We start from the raw sequence: 18,688 nt of genomic DNA on the forward strand, positions 1-18,688 counted from the left end.
ATGTTCAGTGTTAGAGGTTATCCAAATTCCACTGACTCACTAATCACACACACAGGATAGGACATTATCTCAGGAGGGATGGACCTTCCACAAATGCTGACCATGACACCTGTCATGCAGATTTTTCCCCTTATTTTAATATTCTAAAATTGCATAAAATTCTATTGTATGTGGACCTCTAATTCATTTTAATGTAATACAGTCTACGAAAAAGACAATGTGCAAGACAACAGCAGGTCTCTAAATGGTTTTGACAATATCACATTGTGAGCTCATGCTAATGACTCTGAAATGGGCTTCCTGCTGAAAGATGGCCCAGACAATCTTTGACACTCAAATCACTGTTGCAGTGATCATACTGCTTCCAAAATCAACTTCCTGTAATGCCTACTAGAGGATATTAAAGTCCTGGAAAGAAATCCCATAACATCCATCAGGCATTCTGTGCTTAGCTCCTCGCTCTCTGCACCACCGAGCAATTAGCAGAAGGCAGAGGCTCGGGGACAGACGCGCATGCTGCACATCTTTGGCCTTTGACAACCGAGAGATCCCACAGCTGTGACGTTGGCTGGCTGTTTGAGTCCTGTGATTACATTGTGCGTGTCAGACCCGATGAGCAGCCATAAGCTATGACTCATCGACTACATTATGCTGCGCCACCAGTGCTCTAATCAGCGTGTTAGAGGTAGATTTTACTCTTTTAGGTAAGAGCAGAAAAGGTTCACGAGTGGCTTTCAAAGCGACTGCAGTGATGTCAATGTTCAGTGACTTTTATGTACTTGAGTGCGATACATTTACTTAAAGGGATAGTTCAGAGGGCTGTCTGACACCAAAGTAAAGTGGTGAACATTTTTAAATACAGCATACACTTTTTTTGTTGTTAGGTGGGTGTTTTTTTAGGTGGCTAAAATGCGTTTTGCTGCTGGCCCCCGTCCACAGCAGTACATTGCTTTGCTTTCGTGTCGATACTCCTGGCGGCTTCTCCAAACTGGGGACGTTGCTGACCACCATCTACTGTAGCTAATACTAACTATGGATAAGTACATCATACAACCCCACTTTAAAATATCCAAACTATCACTTTAACTTAAAGACTTAATTATTTGTAATTGAATAACAACCAGGGCCAGGTGTGTAAATATAGAACACAAGATTGTGAAGTTGAACATGATTTTTGTGGGAGATGAATTGATGTGGCTGTAGTGTCAAAAGAACTAGTTTCAGGGCTATTTCGTGCTGCTGTGGGTGTGTGTAATTTTTTTGACAGACAAAAGGAAAGTAAAGAATTTTCAGGATGGGAGGGAAATCTGTTGGCATTAGGAAAGACAGGAAACCTCTGAAAGCGAGACAGAAGTTGTACGTTATTAATTCTTCACACAAGTGTTCAGAGTTTTATGCAAGCTGTCTGTAATACTGAAAACTGGCACAGAGAAAGAAACGTCAAGGACATTAACTTCAGACATCAGTGTTTTTAAAGCCATGGATGGCTTGTTGTGCGTCTGACAGACCATAACAATAATTCTTACCTTGTTTATATATTGGGGGACAATCATTGCTGAATGGCTCATCTTATGCATGTTCATTTAGCCTTGAAAATGAGCACTGGAATGAGAAATCGGGTAATTAAAATTGCCTGTTTTAACACACGCAGCTGACAGGGGAGGTAAAGCTGCAGTTTTATGTACCAACACACCTGTCTAAATTAGAAATTAATTAGGACAACAAAGCCAAATTGATATTTGCTCAGAGAAAATTGGTGTCAACGTTAACATGGTTTTCGGCTCACTGGAACTGATGGACACCGTGGTTGTGTGTTTTTCAGGTTGTACAAATAGTTTGGATGAACTGCGATGAAATTTGTGATCCCCAGCTAGCACAGAAGGACACCATTACGCTGTTTTCAGACATAAAGCAAAGCAAGTTTTCAACTCGCGTTATTCACATTTAAATTTGACTGCTGGGACATTTTTTTTTTTTTGTCTGTGTTAATCCACCTCAAACAGCCAGCAATGTACCAGAGCTTGCGCTCAACTCAGATTTCAATCTCTCTACTCAAATCTCTCGCGCAAAAATAAAAAAGAAGCTGCGTTGTATTTATCAGATGAACGGCGCCCACCCTCCCTTCATGCCTGGAGCTCCTGCAGCAAAACGTCCGCTAGATGACAGGCACTGGTGGCGTGGAGAGGGCGCCTTTCATCTGCATGTAGTGCACTGCTGTAATACAGAGACGGGCTCGGGCATGCTTCAAAGTGAGCAAAGTTAGAGCGGTGGAGATAAATGGACACTCCAACATTTTAAAAATCCGCTCTGCGCTCCATCCAAAATCCTCACGCTCACATGCTCTGTAATCTACCAGCTGTTAACTGTAAGATAGCTAGCAACTGACAGCCTCTGACTAAACTCAGCACTCACCAGGATCCTTGTTTGAGACACAGACCAGGTATAAATTGCATGTTTTTTTATTTCACCTACAACAATAGTCGACAAAAGAGCAGCACTTTTTGAATGGCAGGTAGACGCAATCAGTCCCTGTGTTACTGCAGCCTTACAGCTCTGAGGCTTCATTAAACTGTCAGATAACCTGAATTCCCTCTGCGTGCCCATACTGTGCTCATCTTGCTCCATCCTCCTCCACTTCCTCCTCCTCTCCTGAACGCAGCATCTGCTGCCCCAAGCTTTTTGTCCTTAGAAAGGATCAGGGTGTCTTTGCCATTCACCTCATCTCTTTGAGCTCTCTAAAGGCCATCTTTCAGTTTCCAAACCTCCCCACAGTGTTTCTATTCACCTGGCACACACGCAGGCTTAACTGAAGAAAGGATGTATTTCTGGAGTGGAGTCGCTGGTAGCCAATTATTTGTGCCTCTAGACAGTATAAATATCAGCAAATGAATTCCCTTGACACACACAAAGACGCAGTGTAGCCATAAAGGGAAATGACTGTGTCACAGGAAGGTGGGCTTCACGAGTGGTCGTGTTTATGTCTTCTGTTGAATTATTTTAGGAGCACACCTTTTGACTCTCCTCAGCCCCCACATGTTGTCCGTTCACCACCCGTGTACTCCGCCGCTATCTTTGTCCAATGTGTGAGTCATCGCTGGTTATTTACTGCCTTGCTTTTAACAACCTTACTCTCTGGACATCAGCAGCAGTTTTAAAATTTCATAATAGAGCCATTACGTATTTCTTTTATTTGCTTCTGAAGGCACATTATCAGCTGAGATTCAGGTGAACATTTAATATTCAGGGACACTTCCAGCGATATTTGATTTATTCAACACTGTTCTCTCCCACCTCAAACTCTTTTTTTTTCTATTTAGATCAGTTATGCTTTCTGCTTTCCTGTAAATCAAACTTCAATTTTAAGCTTTACTCTGCATACATTCATTCATGTCTTCCGGAAGGCATTACAAGGTTGAGAGATTCCCTCGAACAACCCTTCAGTATCAGTGAGTGATGGCACATTGTCACAGCCTACGCAGACTCAGTTTCTGTCCACATGACAACGACCTCACAATCCTGCAAAAAAACAGGATCAGTCAAGACTGTCCTCACATTAAAACAAGGTCAGCATTGGTGCCATCAGGACAATAGACAAGAGTTAAACATTACTTCCAACCCAGCTTCACATGTTCAGTTTACTAGAAGCACTGGTGGAAACTAGGTATTGTAAAAAAGGTAAAAAACTGATTTTCTAAGCCAGAGTTTGAAAAACCTCTAAGTAACACGATGAAAAAATGTCTACAGTGATGACGTGAACATTTCCTTTTATACTCTGCGATGTTTACTGTAGCTGCAGTGTGAACAAGGCCATTTTTTAAAAGCTTCAATACCCAGGTTCTTCAGGGTGAAAAAAAATGTACTTCACCTTTTCCCCAGCTACTCTTTGTACACAGAGCTTCACCTTCATATGTGTAATCACAGTGAAGATCTCTCTCTAAGGTGTGGTTGCAACAGCATCTCGGCCCTCATCGGTCTCACAGATGGCTCTCGATGAATAGCGCTGTGATGCTATTGTTGGAGACTAAATTAAAGGGATGAATGCGGTGTTAAAATGCTCACGCCCTTGCCGTTCTAACCCCACAACTGCGATCTTCTGTCCTTTTGCATCTTCAGAGATGTGAAATCAAAGACTCCCTGGTGTCCCATTTTGGCAGAGGCGGGGGGCCCTGGGGAGAATGACTGTCTCTCTCTGCCATTGTGTGGTCATGGAGCTCGTCCAAAGTGGAGGGGAGTTGGTCTAACCTTTACTGTCGTTCAAAGTAAACTTGATACATACAGTGACTTGTGTTCAAACAAAGAGACATCCATTTTCCTAGTGCGACGGCAAAGTGTATTCAAGCAGAGGCTAATTAAAAAAAGCCGAAGGCGCACTAATGCTTTTCAGAGGGTGAGCAAACAACTTTGAGCTTGAAGTGAGTGAGTCAGCAATGCAAAAAAAACTGGCTGCATGACAATTATCAGTATTTGTCATGCTCCAAAAAAACAGCTTGTTCGTCACAGCTCCCACGGTTAGCTTCAACTTGTACTCGTTTTTGTTTCTCTCTTTCTTGATGCAGTTTGGCTATGTTTACCATATGTTGTTGTGATCCTCTGAACTGTTCCTCTCCACAAACTTTTAATTTGAAAGAAGTAATTTAGTTTTGAAACTCAAACTGCTGAAATAAAGTAAACTGCTAATCAATCCATTCAATAGCATTTACCAATGTAATTAAGTTACATGAGAATTAAAATAAAATCTATGATGTGCTTATATGATGTTGTCTATCGCCTGTGGTAAACTTCATTTCCCAGTGATGGAACTACTTGGAGGACATAAATAATTTCATTATGCGAGTCAAATCTCATGTGGAGCTCAGTGTAGTTATTATCAAAAGAAACGTGGAGGAATCGCAGTACGGACTCTTACTGGCTAACAACAGCAGACCATCCAATTCTTTTTCAAAGTTGCAGTCTTCAGACTCAACCGACCAAGTGACCACTACTTGAGGCAATTTATCAGATTTCAAAACAAATAGTCATCACAAAAGGCTTTAGGCATCTTTTATCACATATGCAGTAGTAATCCTGAACACACACACACACACACACACACACACAGGGTAGAGATTTTCAGTCGTTTCGCCACAAAGACATTAAATGCCTAAGACAGTGAAAAATTATGATTTGTTATTGTTAATATTAGCGTGTCAGCAAACAACTCTCTATTATCGGTCTCCACCAACTCCTTATATTAAAATATTTGGCTCTTCAGCAGCTAAATGACCCACTTTGTTTAGTAGCTAGTTGCCAACTTTGTCTGTCTGCAGTTTGGTGCTGAACAGGTAGTGTACAATATGTCTAAGTAATTTCTAATCATAGTTAATATGATTTATACAATTTAAAATATAACTACCAGTATCATACATGTCTTTAATTATACATGTATATGTATAAGGCAATCCAAATTCCAGTGCTCTGTTCATTTTCTACCAATCTGTCAGAACAATGCAAAGATTGTCTTTGTTTTACGAACAATACCAGCAAAACTAATTACACTGCTCATGATTGTAGGACGTCCCTCAACATTAGAGATTTATAGAGTAACACACTGCGCCTGATGGCTTAATTGCAGTTTGATTTATTATGAGAACTTGGCTTGAGGTGGCAAATCCGATCTAGCAGCTAAAATGCTATTTTACGACGCAGAGAATGTGTTTATTGCACAACAAATTTGAATGGTAGGCGGTCTGCTAGCCTAAAACTGGAGGCTGCTCACACTTAAATTAAGAGAGATGGATTCATTTTCACAGCAACTCAAGTGGTCATGTATTTGTTCTTTTTTATTGGACGAGTTGGGATATCAGATGGAAATTGGTAAGTGCAGGTTCATACAAAACCCCTCAGCGCAAAACCTTGGGTTGTTTATTTAAAACATGCAATTTGTTTACGAAGATAGGCCTAATTATTAATTAGGCCCATAGCTAATGGCTATTAAAGCATGGCAGTAAATGGAAAGCTGGTTTAACATTCTGAGAGGAGCAGTTGCTCTGAATATGCCCCACATCTCATTAATTCCAATGGTGTATAATAACCAGAAACCTGCAAATCTTAGTCACTAATGAGTTTACAGGCATGGAGAAGAAAAGGGATGAGTCATGTGTTGATAATTGGCAAACTGTAATATGATCAGGAGAAGAGAGACTGTGAGATTTCTTGAAGTACTGGTTTTGTATTTTGAGAAAAGATATTGTTCCTCATGGATGCAAGTTACTCACATCTGTTGTTTTCTGATCAGTGTGAACGGTAAAAAGCTGTATCAAGTTGCATTTTTTTCAATTCCATCTGGGTCACATGGATAATCAAATTTCTGAGGCATAGCTAAGCAGCACGGAAAGCAATGACTCAACAAAGCAGAGTGAAGCAGATAGCTAATTGCTTTATTGATTGCTTGCTAAGCCCCTTCCCCTTTAGTTACTGTTGCTACAGATGTAGCAATTGTCACATGGCTCCGATGCAGTTTATAATGACAACAGTGGCAGATGTAAGATGATTTCAAACAGAGGTAGACAAAAGCAGGTCTCATTTCTAGCAGGTGAGTATTTGCCAAATGAGATGACAACAGTCGCCGGCAGATTTTTATCAGCTGTAGCTAGCTAGCTAATTAAGCGTTAGCTCTGCAAGTTGGTTAAAATCACTGTCGGACTTTAATGTTTACAGCTGACTCTTAAGCTGTAAGGATAATCTTAAAAAAGGGTCTAACTCCCCCATTGGCTGGGGTTGCTGGAGTGTAGCATAACAAACTGCTAATGTTACCCTAAACTTAGATAGCATCCAGACTGAATTCAACACAGTGGGGAATTCTACACAGCAGATGTACCAGAAATGACCAGGATCTTTGGCCTTAAGTAAAGCTCAGTTACTACAGTTTGTAGTAAGCTTAATTAGCAGGACTTGCTAACAAATGTAGCTAATTACAGCAAATAAAGACACTGGTTAAGCCATTCCTTACACAAAGCTTAATTGCCCTGCACCCCAGCTCACACAAAGTGAAATATTTGATCCCAATTGGCCCAGACAGGGACGCCATGAATCGTGGGAGATGACATGTTTACGTTTGCCTTGTGTTATTGTTACTGTACTCACTTTAGACTTCCCACATCCCTTCTTAAAAGGGTATTGGTTAAATCCTAGAATAAATATGAATGGAGCCTGATTGGCGAGCTGTAATCTGATCTGGAAAGGAGAAGAGATGATAAGATGTCTGACTTGATCTCATTTATATTTGGCAGTAGACAGAGATTGAATACTTCCCCCGGCACCGTGGGGACTCCTAGAAATTTCCGTATAGTGACAAATCGGGTTTACGTCTATCCAGCAATTCCAAAGAGGCTTGGCGTTGGTGGTTAGGGACGCAGACGTACCCCAGGGAGAGACCGGTGGTGAAAGGAACTCTGGGAAAGCTCAGAGACTGGAACAGTGACCTGACCTACTGTTTAGGAAGTGGTTTGGGTACTTAGCTAATTTGTTTGCCTGTTTCTTGAATAAGGGCCGTCACTTCTCTGTGCGTGTCAAGAAACACTTCCATACTACGATGTATATTTACACAGAAAGGAAATTCTAACTGAGCTTCCAATAATTCAGACAGACACATATGTAAAAGTATGTTTCTATCTGCTTTATCATGCAAGAAATAATGGACAAAAAGAGAATGTGCCGCTGCCGCCAGCGTTCCAACAGATTTATCACAGTAATTTAAAGTGACTGTATCTGTCACATTAATAAAACAAGTTGAATAAATCTGTATGAACTCTGGAAGCAACATTCTCCTGTGTCTGTCCTTTGGTTCACATCATGTTGATTAGTAACTGGATTTCGCATTCTTTAATTAAATCCAATAAAAGTGTAGCTCTGATTTTCGCCCCAGATCAGGTCTCCACTAACATCCTCCAACCCCTCGGTTCATTGGCCACCAACCTTGACTCCACTTTTGACTCTTAGACTCTTTGACTGCTTAGACTGTTGTAATGCTCTTTATTCCTGACTAAGCCAAGACACTGTTAACCAAATACAGTTAGTCTGAAACTCTGCAGCCAGACTACTCACTAAGACCTCATGTCGCTCTCACATCACCCCAGTTCTGATGCGTCTTCACTGGCTTCCGATTAGGATTCAATACAAGATCATCCTCCTCATCGACAGTATATGGCTTTGAGTGCTCTTGCTTCAGAGTATATTAGTGAACTACTAATGCTGTACACCTCTGCTAGGCCACTCAGGTCCTCTGAACAAGGCCTGCTAGATGTACCTCGTACAAGACTGAAAACACGAGGGGACTTTGCGTTTGCGGTACTGGGTCCCAGGCTGTGGAACAGTCTCTCCCTGGGACTCAGGTCAGCAAACTCTCGATTGTTTTAGATCTCAGCTGAAGATCCATTTCTTTTCTAAATGTTTTTGTGTTTGAGTTATGTGCACGATTTTGAGTAACGATGCCTCTTTTTGTCTGTTGTAATGTTTTTGTTGTACTCGTCTTTTGTTCTTTCAACCTTTTATCTTTTGTAAAGCACTCTAACCTAGGTTTTTAGAGGTGCTATATAAATGAAACTCTATGTACTTACTTACTTGTTTCCCTCAATAAACTTCAGTGGAAAAGATTTAGTCCAGTACCTTGGATAAATGCTAAAGCTATACAGATGTTCAGGATTAATGTTCGAGCTGGGATAAAACTGGCTGTGCAAAGCCACAGAACTATAGTGTCCTAATTTTCTCACTTCCTTTTAACTGCTAAGCGGATTTGCAGGGAATCATCAATAAATAATCAGTGCACAAAGTGGCGTAATCTATAAGCCTGCCTCAGCATCTCTGCTAATAAGTGGTGAGGCTATTGATTAGAGATGAGGGCGTGCTACAAAAAGTAATTGCATTATCATTTAAGATAGTAACGAGTAGGGTTGGGCATCGTTTGGATTTTAACGATTCTGATTCCAATTTTTCCTTTCGATTCCGGTTCTTATCGATTCCGATTCTTTGAGGGGTGGAGTTGAAACAGGTCACATGCTTATTTCACAAAAAAGAGGAAAGTTTTATTTTGATTCAATGGTGGTTTGCAGTTTTACAGGGCTTTTTCATTGTAAAATAAAGCCACACTAGAGCGCTGCTGACTGTGCTCCAAGGCTGCAACACAACAAGTGCCTGGCCGCTATGGAAACCAAAACGTGCGCATGTTAAATTTGGAACCCATGATCAGATTTGAAACCAAATCCTCCAAACGATTCTAAACGATTCCAATAAAGAAACGATTCCACTGGAATCGTAATTTTTTTTTTAAACGATTCCAAGTAGGAATCGTTTCTCGATGCCCAACCCTAGTAATGAGTCTCTCAATCTCAAGCTATTTGACATAATTGGAACAAAAATGTCAATTGTGTTTTGCAGTCTAAGATGTAGGGAATTTTAATGGCATAGATTAAATGGCAGAAGACTCCTGTTAACTTAACTTTTCAAAAATCCTCCCTCCTACAAGCATTCAGGGCCCCATTGTGGGTGGAAATTGTAGCTTCTCATCTGCCACAGGACAGCAGGGTAGCAATTGTCTGTATGTCTTCTGACAGAAATGCAATAAAACCCGAGAAACAGCTCGTCTGGTTAATGATTCACCTCTCTTCTATTCATGAGGACAACGGTGTTTCCTGCCAGCAGAGGAGAAAATTTACAACTATTTTGGTGACATCAACCAACACATCGTCATAATTAGTATAAATCAGATGCTACTGGGGATTTCATGTCACTGATGAATCATTTAAATGTCTTGCATTCTTAATATTTCTGAGCTCTCATCAGCTTAATAGAGATTAGGTTATTCATGAAGGCACAGAACATTCAGTCCGCACAGTATGCAACAAGCAAATCAATGTACGAACGCTGCATTGAACACGGCGTTTACCATCAATACTGTCCTACAAAAGGCAGGGAGCAGTTACTACAGAAGCAGTGAAGCTGACAAAATAAGGCTGAAACGTTTCAGGCTGGCAAACTGACCTACAGAGAGATGGGATGTCTGGATTTATGCTTTTTAGGCTGATTATTTTACACCAATAAACATTGCCACAGTAATATCTAAAAAATGCAGATACTGCACGCCACATATGGATCATCTTTATGGAATGCGCGGGGGAAACAGCACCTACAAACACAATGTGTTTTTCTGTGTCTCCGTTTGTCCAACCACTCTTAGTATTTATATTGGAGTCAACCTAATACATTAATTTACAATTTAATATATTTAAATATGTAATGGCTTAGCCACACCAAATTGCATGAATTCCACAATGGTCAAAAGCTACTGAGATCTGCTCAGGTTTTTAATCTGCATCATGACTGGAGTCTCTACTGTCTCATTTATTTTGTATCATATATTTTAATTTTATGTGGAATAATTAACTGAATAACCATTTTTTAATTAGAGACAACAGCTAGGAGAAAATCAAGTCAATGTAGCTTTTGATTAACTAAGGCTATGAATAGCTATCTCTCACCAGCTAGCTTTCGCTTGACATGCCGTTGTAAGCGATCTTGCTTAAGCCGTCTATAAATGGATGTCTTCCTGGCAGACAATGCTTTAAGTGCAACACCAAGTTCTACAGTCACCGATTACATGAGCAGCAACAGCACAGTTTCTGCAGTAAGGTTTGGTTTTTAGTTCGATTTTGTAATTATTGCAAATTTAAAAAGCTATTTTTACAAAAATTAAAACATTTTTTTTTACAAAATCTCAAAAGTACGATTTAGGTCTAAAATATTAACAGACTAAATATTTAGTCTGTGTACGTCAGAATAGTTCTTTTTTTCAATTTCCAATCAGACCCAGTCTAACCATTTCCCCTCCGAAACTTATCTGCACCACTGGCCTGTATGACATGACCTACAGTAAAGGGAAGTGAACACAGTAAGTACAAAACTTGACCGCAGCTGCACAGCACTGGGAGAGCTCTACTTGTCCTCCATTAAAGAAGTATTTTTGTGGCTCAAGGGAACCAAAGAGCTGTGGGTGTCCGTCTGATAGCTGTGGGGAATCAATAGAGACTGTTTAATGAGTAACACAGAACATGGCCATAGGCGCCATTAATTGCTCTTGCTTTGTTTGCAATTAGTACAACATTCTACTGCTAATGTGATTACGTCACTTTGGACAAAAGCGGCTTTTGGCAAACACCTCCCGCGGACGATGGGTTTGACATCAATCTAAAAAACTCGGCACTCCTCCCTCCATCCATCCATCCATCCATCCATCCATCCATCCATCCATCCACTCAAAGCGGGCTGTGTCTGGCCTGGAGAATTTGATAAAGTTGCATCAGTTTTTTTCTCCTCAGACTTCAGCTGCAGTATTTGAATAGCCCAGATCCAGAAAGCAAGAAGGTATTGATTTAGTCAGCATGCCAGATATTATATGGCAACAGCTCAGATTAACACAACAGGGCATTTGTTTAGCAGACATGCAGTAAGTATGTAGCACACTCTGTTGGAGGCGACACTGCCATGTTGGAGGAGTATCAGGGAATACACACCAACAGCGACTTGGCCATTGTGTTGTCCTTGTAGCCATAATGAAGCGGTGAAAGTAGGGGTTATTTCATTTTAAAACATATGTTTCTGTGAGTTGTCAGATGATGAAATAATAATATTGCAGCGAGTGTTGTCTGCGTAGAGTTTTGAAAAGTGTAATTACACTTGGGACTACTTTATCGGCATTGCCCTGACTCAACAAGCTACAGAGGTGACGTAGTCTCGCTCTGCCTCCACCAAGCTCTGTTTGAGTTTTCCTGTCTTTATGCATCTTCTATACTTGTGCTACTGTCACGTTAGTATGTACAATTCTCCGGTAATTGTTACTTGTAGGCACACTGGCAACTACTCAGAATGGCTCATACTTTAAAAGACCAATTTTGAAATGTTAAATATGCATCTAAAAAATGATGCAGCTCTCAACAGCTTCCCCACCCAAGGGAAGCATTTGTGTTTAAGGGTTGTCTAGTGCATTTTTTGTGACTGAGCTTAGAGCACTGGGTTTTATTTTCATTCATTAAGCAATGTATGCAAATCAGATTGTGGCACAAACAAGTCCTCCGAAACCTCATCACTGGAGCAAACAATGTCTGTTACCAATTGTAGGTGATACAATTTTAATCAAAAGTAAGCCTTCAATTGAATCGGGAAAAAAAAGAGCAAAAACACTAGCACCGTTATCAGCTTTCCTCTCACTGCACACAGTCAGTGAATCGCCTGCCTTCAGCTTGGTGATACAGAGCACATTATGCCCTCTGCAAACCTGTAGAGAATCTGGGCCACAATGTCCATATTGACGCACGTTCACAAAGGCTCCTCTCTTCCATGTGTACATTTCTTCTAGCGGCAGTGAAAAGCAGGAGATACAGTTACCTCTAATGAGGAAAAGACTTCACACCCCATTGGTTGTTCTGTCCACCTGGAATCCAGGCCACTGTAGCAGAAACAACACGACATAACCTCAGTCAGTGGGAAATTCAGTCAGCAACATGAGAAGTAAATGTGCCAGGAGAAGAAACGTGCATGTCACTCCGCCTTCTCAGCAGCATGACAAATTATCTGCTGCTGTTCTGCTTTAAGTGTATTCAGGGAATAATTGAAAGTTGCATGACACACTCTTCCTTTGCCTGAAAACACATTAAATGTGTTTGGAAAGAGACAGAAATGTGGTACACTTCAGAAGAAAAACAACTTAAACAGGGTTACAACATGCTGTTTCAAAGGGAAAATGTTAAGCTATGTTACTGCCTGTCTGTGTACTTATGTATTACGTCTATTCACCAAACTCATGCTAATGAATAGACAAACTGATGTTACATTGTGAAGTAAAAGAAAGAAAGAAAGGAAGAAAGGGTTTGGCTTGTTTTAAAAAAAATAAAATAAAATTAAAAAAAAGCTTTCCACATTTACTTCACACATGTGAAAGACCAATTGAAACATTTGAGCACCAGGCTCTCAATAATCATCAGACACTGCCCTGAGCTCAAAGGCTGGACTTGAATTCTTCAGGAGCGAAATGAAACGTGACAGGGACACTCTGGCTTACATAATAGGTTTTCTTCCCGTTCCTTGTCGTGGCTAATTATGAGTGGAAAAAAAAGGCCTGGCAAAGATGGATCGGTTTTTTTCCCCAGTTCAAAAGGCAAAGCTCTTTCCCCATTGTCTCTTTGCTAAAAGCAGCAGCTCAGTAACTTGACATGAGGACACAGATACACGCCTGGACTCAAGTGGACCATAGGGAGTCACTCAGGCACATGACAGCTCCCGCAAAGAAACAGATTGAAGGTGTGAACAACCTTTACGGGTCTGCAAACGTCTAGGAAGGTATAGTACGACCAGCTCTTCACTTTGCCTTTGAGTGATGCCTTTCGGAACAACTAAATTATAAACACTTTGGATTACACACGTCTTACAAACTACGTTTGACCGAGCATAAACCAACCCTTAGAGTGGCTAATGTTAGCAGACTTTAGACAGACCTGTAGTCTTATGCAGGCATGGTAGACGGAGGTAGACCTTTTGGGAAAATAGCTTATTTGCTTTCCAAGAGTGAGATGAGATGAAGCCCACTGAGCTTTATCAACAGTATGGAGCTCAAGCTAGGAGGCAGTTAGCCTAGCTTAGCACAAGGGTCGGAAATAATAATAAATTAGAATAAATAGCTGCATACTGTATACATATTTACTTATGCCTGTGAAGCCTTGTATTAAGTAGCCTATTATATGAGAGCCTCAGTGGCATCATGCCTAGCCATTAATCCAACTAAAGGAATGGACGCTGTAGCGTTCAGCCAAACTGCGACATAACTGAGGCACACACCTCCTGCAGTGACTTCCTTGGGATTGAAGGGGAGCACGATGCTTGGTGTCTTTAATGAGATTACAATGTAGTGCTTGGTTGTCAAGTACCACGGGATGTTGATAGTATAATAAGCAGCAGAGAAGGCACGGTGGTTTGTGTAGTCCTATTGATACGACAAATCAAATGGAAGAGTGGATCTTGGCTTCTAAATGAAACAGGCAAAGTGCAGCTAGGACAGACAGCAAAGTGCGAGCTGTACCACAGACCCGCCACATTTTGATTGGTGAATTAATGTTTTTATGCAGTTCCTAGACTTTCCTCAAAAGAGTCCACGTTTCAAATGAGTGTTTACAGGTGTTTTTTTCTGGAAAAGAGCACAGACTGTTTGGTTTGTAGCTCTGCGTGACACACAGGTAATAGCCTCCTAATTCTCTCTGAATGAAGGAGATTAACATTTCCGTGTGGCAGATTACTTGTTGATGGTAAATCATTAAGAGAGTGAGTCACTGGCCTGCTGGCTGATGCCATTTTGTTTATTTGCGATGAAGGCTGATGCTGTTGAGAGCAGGCTTACAATCCCATACAGTCCCCTCCAAAAGTATTAGAACTGCAAGGCAAATTCCTTTTGTTTTTGTTGTTCACTGAAGACATTTGGGTTTAAGATCAAAAGATGAATATGAGACAAGAGTTCAGAATTTCAGCTTTTATTTCCTGGTATTTACATCTAGATGTGTTAAACAACTTAGGACATATCACTGTTTGTATTAGACCACAGCATTTTTAGGTGAGCAAAAGTATTGGAACAAATAATCTTAAAGTAAATAACATTTAATATTTGGTGGCATAACCCTTGCTTGCAATAACTGCCTCAAGCCTGTGACCCATCGACATCACCAAACTGTTGCATTCTTCATTTGTGATGCTATTCCAGGCTTTTACCGCAGCTTCTTTCAGTTCTTGTTTGTTTCAGGGGGTTTCTCCCTTCAGTCTCCTCTTCAGGAGGTGAAATGCATGCTCTACTGGGTTAAGGTCAGGTGATTGACTTGGCTAGTCTAAAACCTTCCACTTTTTCCCCCTGATGAAGTCCTTTGGTTGGTTGGTTTTGTTGGCAGTGTGCTTTGGGTCATTGTCCTGCTGCATAATAAACTTCCTCCCGATTAGTTTGAATGCATTTCTCTGTAAATTGGCAGACAAAATGTTTCTGTACACTTCTGAATTCATTGTGCTGCTACCATCATCAGTTACATCATCAATGAATATGAATGAGCCTGTTCCAGAAGCAGCCATGCACGCCCAAGCCATGACATTACCTCCACCATGCTTCACAGATGAGTATGATTCGGATCATAAGCAGTTCCTTTCTTTCTCCACACTTTGGCCTTTCCATCACTTTGGTAGAGATTAACCTTGGTCTCATCAGTCCGTAAGATTGTGTTCCAGAACTTTTGCGGCTCATCTCTGTACTTCTTTGCAAATTCCAATCTGGCCTTCCGATTCTTACTGCTGATGAGTGGTTTGCATCTTGTGGTATGGCCTCTATATTTCTGCTCTCGGAGTCTTCTTCGAACAGTGGATTGTGATACCGTCACCCCTGCACTACGGAGGTCGTTGGTGATGTTTTGGGGGTTTTCTTCACAGCTCTCACAATATTTCTGTCATCAACTACTGTTGTTTTCCTTGGCTGACCTGTTTGACAGTAGTTTTTCTTTTTCAGGACATTCCAAATTGTTGTGCTTGCTATGCCCAATGTTTGTCCAATGGCTCTGGTCAATTTTCCTTCTTTTCACAGCTTGAAAATGGCTTGCTTTTCTCCCATAGACAGCTTGTCTTCATTTTGGTTTATCCTCTTTAACAAGAAATGCAGTCTTTATAGGTTTAAACCAAGGATAAAAACTTAGACTAGTCATGCAGAGCTATTTAATGTTTGAACAATCAACCTCAAAGGCAACACCTGGGCAACAAGAAACATCACGCCAGTCACATGTTCCAATCGTTTTGCTCACTTGAAAAATGGGTGGGTTCAAACAAACGGTGATATGTCCTAAGTTGTTTAACACATCTAGATGTAAATACCAGGAAATAAAAGCTGAAATTCTGAACTCTTGTATCATACTCATCTTTTGATCTTAAACCCAAATGTCTTCAGTGAACAACAAAAACAAAGGAATTTGCCTTGCCGTTCCAATACATGTGGAGGGGACTGTATAAGAGAACCAGCTCACGAACTGATCCCGAAGGCTGTTTGCCTTAATGATCTGGAACGCTTCTTGTAACTTTTATTAGCGTTTAGATGAGAAGTGGTTTGGCTCTTGTGGTCTCTTGGTGGTTATCCACAGCTGATTAGCTATTGAAGTAGATGTGTTGTCAGTGGATGTGGATTTTAGGACCACAGCCTGATATAATCAGCCCTATTATTAAATTATGGTCATGCACTTTGAGTTATTTTTTTTAATGTAGTAAAATCCACACTTACAGTAAGACAATATGCAGTATACAGGGTTCTTGCACTATTTTTTAAGTCAAATTTAATGCTTTTTAAGACCACCACAAATATAGTTTAAGACCTAAAATTTCTTGAAAAAAATATTTGACAGGAAAGAGAATTTATTGAGTCTTTAATAAGATTGTTAACTACAACGTACAGGAGCTAAATCCGTCAATGGGGAAAAAAAAAAAATGGGGTAGCAAAGCAGTTTTGTGTAAATATGAGCGGTATTTATTCGAAATCACACGATCTCGAAAGCTAACTTTTATTTTGTTTATAACGTTAAACGTTGTATAATCATGTCGGCTTACCGTCTGAAGAACCCACAACCCCTCTGCCCTTTGAGTTTCTGGCGGCGATACAAAACCACTCGAAGCCGTCAGCTGAGAAGCAGCGAGTGGGGTCTGAAATTTTTTAAACAACCCAGGTATTAGTTTGTTTTAGCAAGCTAATTTGGAATTCAAAGGCTAACACTCACATGGTCCCAAGTCTTACGGCATAAATTACACCTCGTTGTTTCCTGCCGACTCCAACCACCCCCGAAACCTATTCTCGTCCACCGTCACTAGCTAGCTAACGTAACATAAAACTCCTGAAAATGCTGCAAGGCTTCATCTCTACAAGACTACACATGGCTACGAAGGTGAGGTACCCCAAAAAACAACACATAAGGTGATTTACGGTAGACCACCGTGACCATCAGCGACAAATTACCCCATCATCTTAAAAACACGGTCAGCAAATTAAATAACAGCAAATTTACAGTAAATTTAAGACATTTTATGACCTTAATTTCATTTTAACGTTTTAAGACTTTTTAAGGACCCGCGGGAACCCTGGTATAACAAAATCCTATAATTCAAAATAAATTCTATAAAGACTAACCTGCTATTTATTTTCTTGTGCCGTTTTCATATTCTGAACTTTATAATTTGTTGTTCTCTGCAGCTTTGGTGGTGAGATTTCTGACCAGACGCTTCATCTGGGAGTACGACCCAACACTTGGTAAGATGAAATATCGGTTTCTATGGTACGTTTCACTGGTACTAACATTACTGCTGCTGCTGTCCCCTTTTCTGTGACTACAGCAATGCTGCTGTTGCCATCAATACTACTCCTGAAACAACTACTTCTCGCTCTCTCTCTCTCTCTCAAGTAATAGTTTGACATTTTGGGAATTACTAGCCTTCCTGCTGAGAGTTAGATGAGAAGATAGATGCCACTTATGTCTACTAAATATGAAGCCAACGCTGGCAACCAGTTACACAGTTTAGCATAAAGACTGGAAGCAGGGGCAAAGGGCTGGATTGGCCTACTAGTCAGAAGGTTGGTGGTTTAATCCCTGGCCACAGTGTATGAATGTGGCTGAATGGTTCCTGTACTACGTTAAAGTGCTTTGAGGAGTTGTTAAGACTAGAAAAGCGCTATATAAATACAGTCCATTTACATTTATGCTTTGTTTTCTGTACAAAAAGTGTAAAAATGTCAATTGGTGGTTTCTGGAAAGAGTTGTGTTGGAACTTTGTAAAGTGGTTGGCTGGTCCAGATCTTAACATTAGCATACAGATGTTTGAGTGGTATCAATTCCATCTAATTCTTGCCAAGAGGGTGAACAAGCATGTTTACCAAAATGTTAAACTTTTCCTTTACAGATTTATATACAAATTAAAAAAAATAAAAAATAAAAAAAAATTTAAAAAAAAATCGCATAGAAAATAGGAGAAATTAAGTCAATTCAATTAATTCAATTATACAGTAAATTAAATTAGGTTTGGTTATTTCAAAAGCACACAAGTGATGCAATCAGGTTTAATGCAGAATAGGTTTTATTCTGCTCTCATCAGAGCAATATAAAATTGGCCTTTTAACACACTGATGCAGATTGAGCGAATTCCCTGCACTGTAATTACGGGGCATAAAGACATGAGAGGTGGTTTTAATTTTTCTGGCTGTACACATCAGGTCAGAGCCTCAGGATTGCTCACATGGTGCTCTCTCCAATACCGTATCTATTTTTAGTGACATAAGGTGCAGCATCTCAGCAGAGTGCAATTACCACATTTGGGAGCATTTCCCTTTTTTCAATCAATCACCTCTTCATGTAACAAATATGATGATCGCAACCTTATAGCCATTGCGCCCTCTGCTTCACATCACAACATGTGCCTTGCGGGTTGTTGAGGTGCTTTTAGCTGCAAGGGTGACAAAACAGGAATACTTATTTTCCAGGTATTGAATGACTTGTTTTTGTTTGTCAGAGTAAAACTTTAGGGCAGAACACAGGTACCTGTTATTAACCCGTTATTAGAAATGGATTCATTTTCTTACCTCAAGATATAGAACAGCAATAATACCCTGGAT

At 40.4% G+C, this 18,688-nt stretch overlaps 1 protein-coding gene across 5 annotated transcripts in view; it reads left to right on the top strand.

The window, feature by feature from the left end:
- Positions 1-18,688, top strand: part of rerg (RAS-like, estrogen-regulated, growth inhibitor) — a 47,314-nt gene that overhangs the window by 16,755 nt on the left and 11,871 nt on the right. For 4 of the 5 annotated variants that reach the window (XM_078242733.1, XM_078242735.1, XM_078242732.1 and 1 more), the window contains exon 3: positions 17,276-17,332. The exons of the other annotated variant lie outside the window; for it this stretch is intronic. In XM_078242733.1, coding sequence (XP_078098859.1) covers positions 17,276-17,332 — 57 coding nt within the window. The remainder of the gene's footprint in view (positions 1-17,275; positions 17,333-18,688) is intronic. 5 annotated transcript variants of the gene reach the window in all.

The sequence above is a fragment of the Sander vitreus genome, chromosome 23 (assembly GCF_031162955.1).
Source record: "Sander vitreus isolate 19-12246 chromosome 23, sanVit1, whole genome shotgun sequence".
Classification (NCBI taxonomy): domain Eukaryota; kingdom Metazoa; phylum Chordata; class Actinopteri; order Perciformes; family Percidae; genus Sander; species Sander vitreus.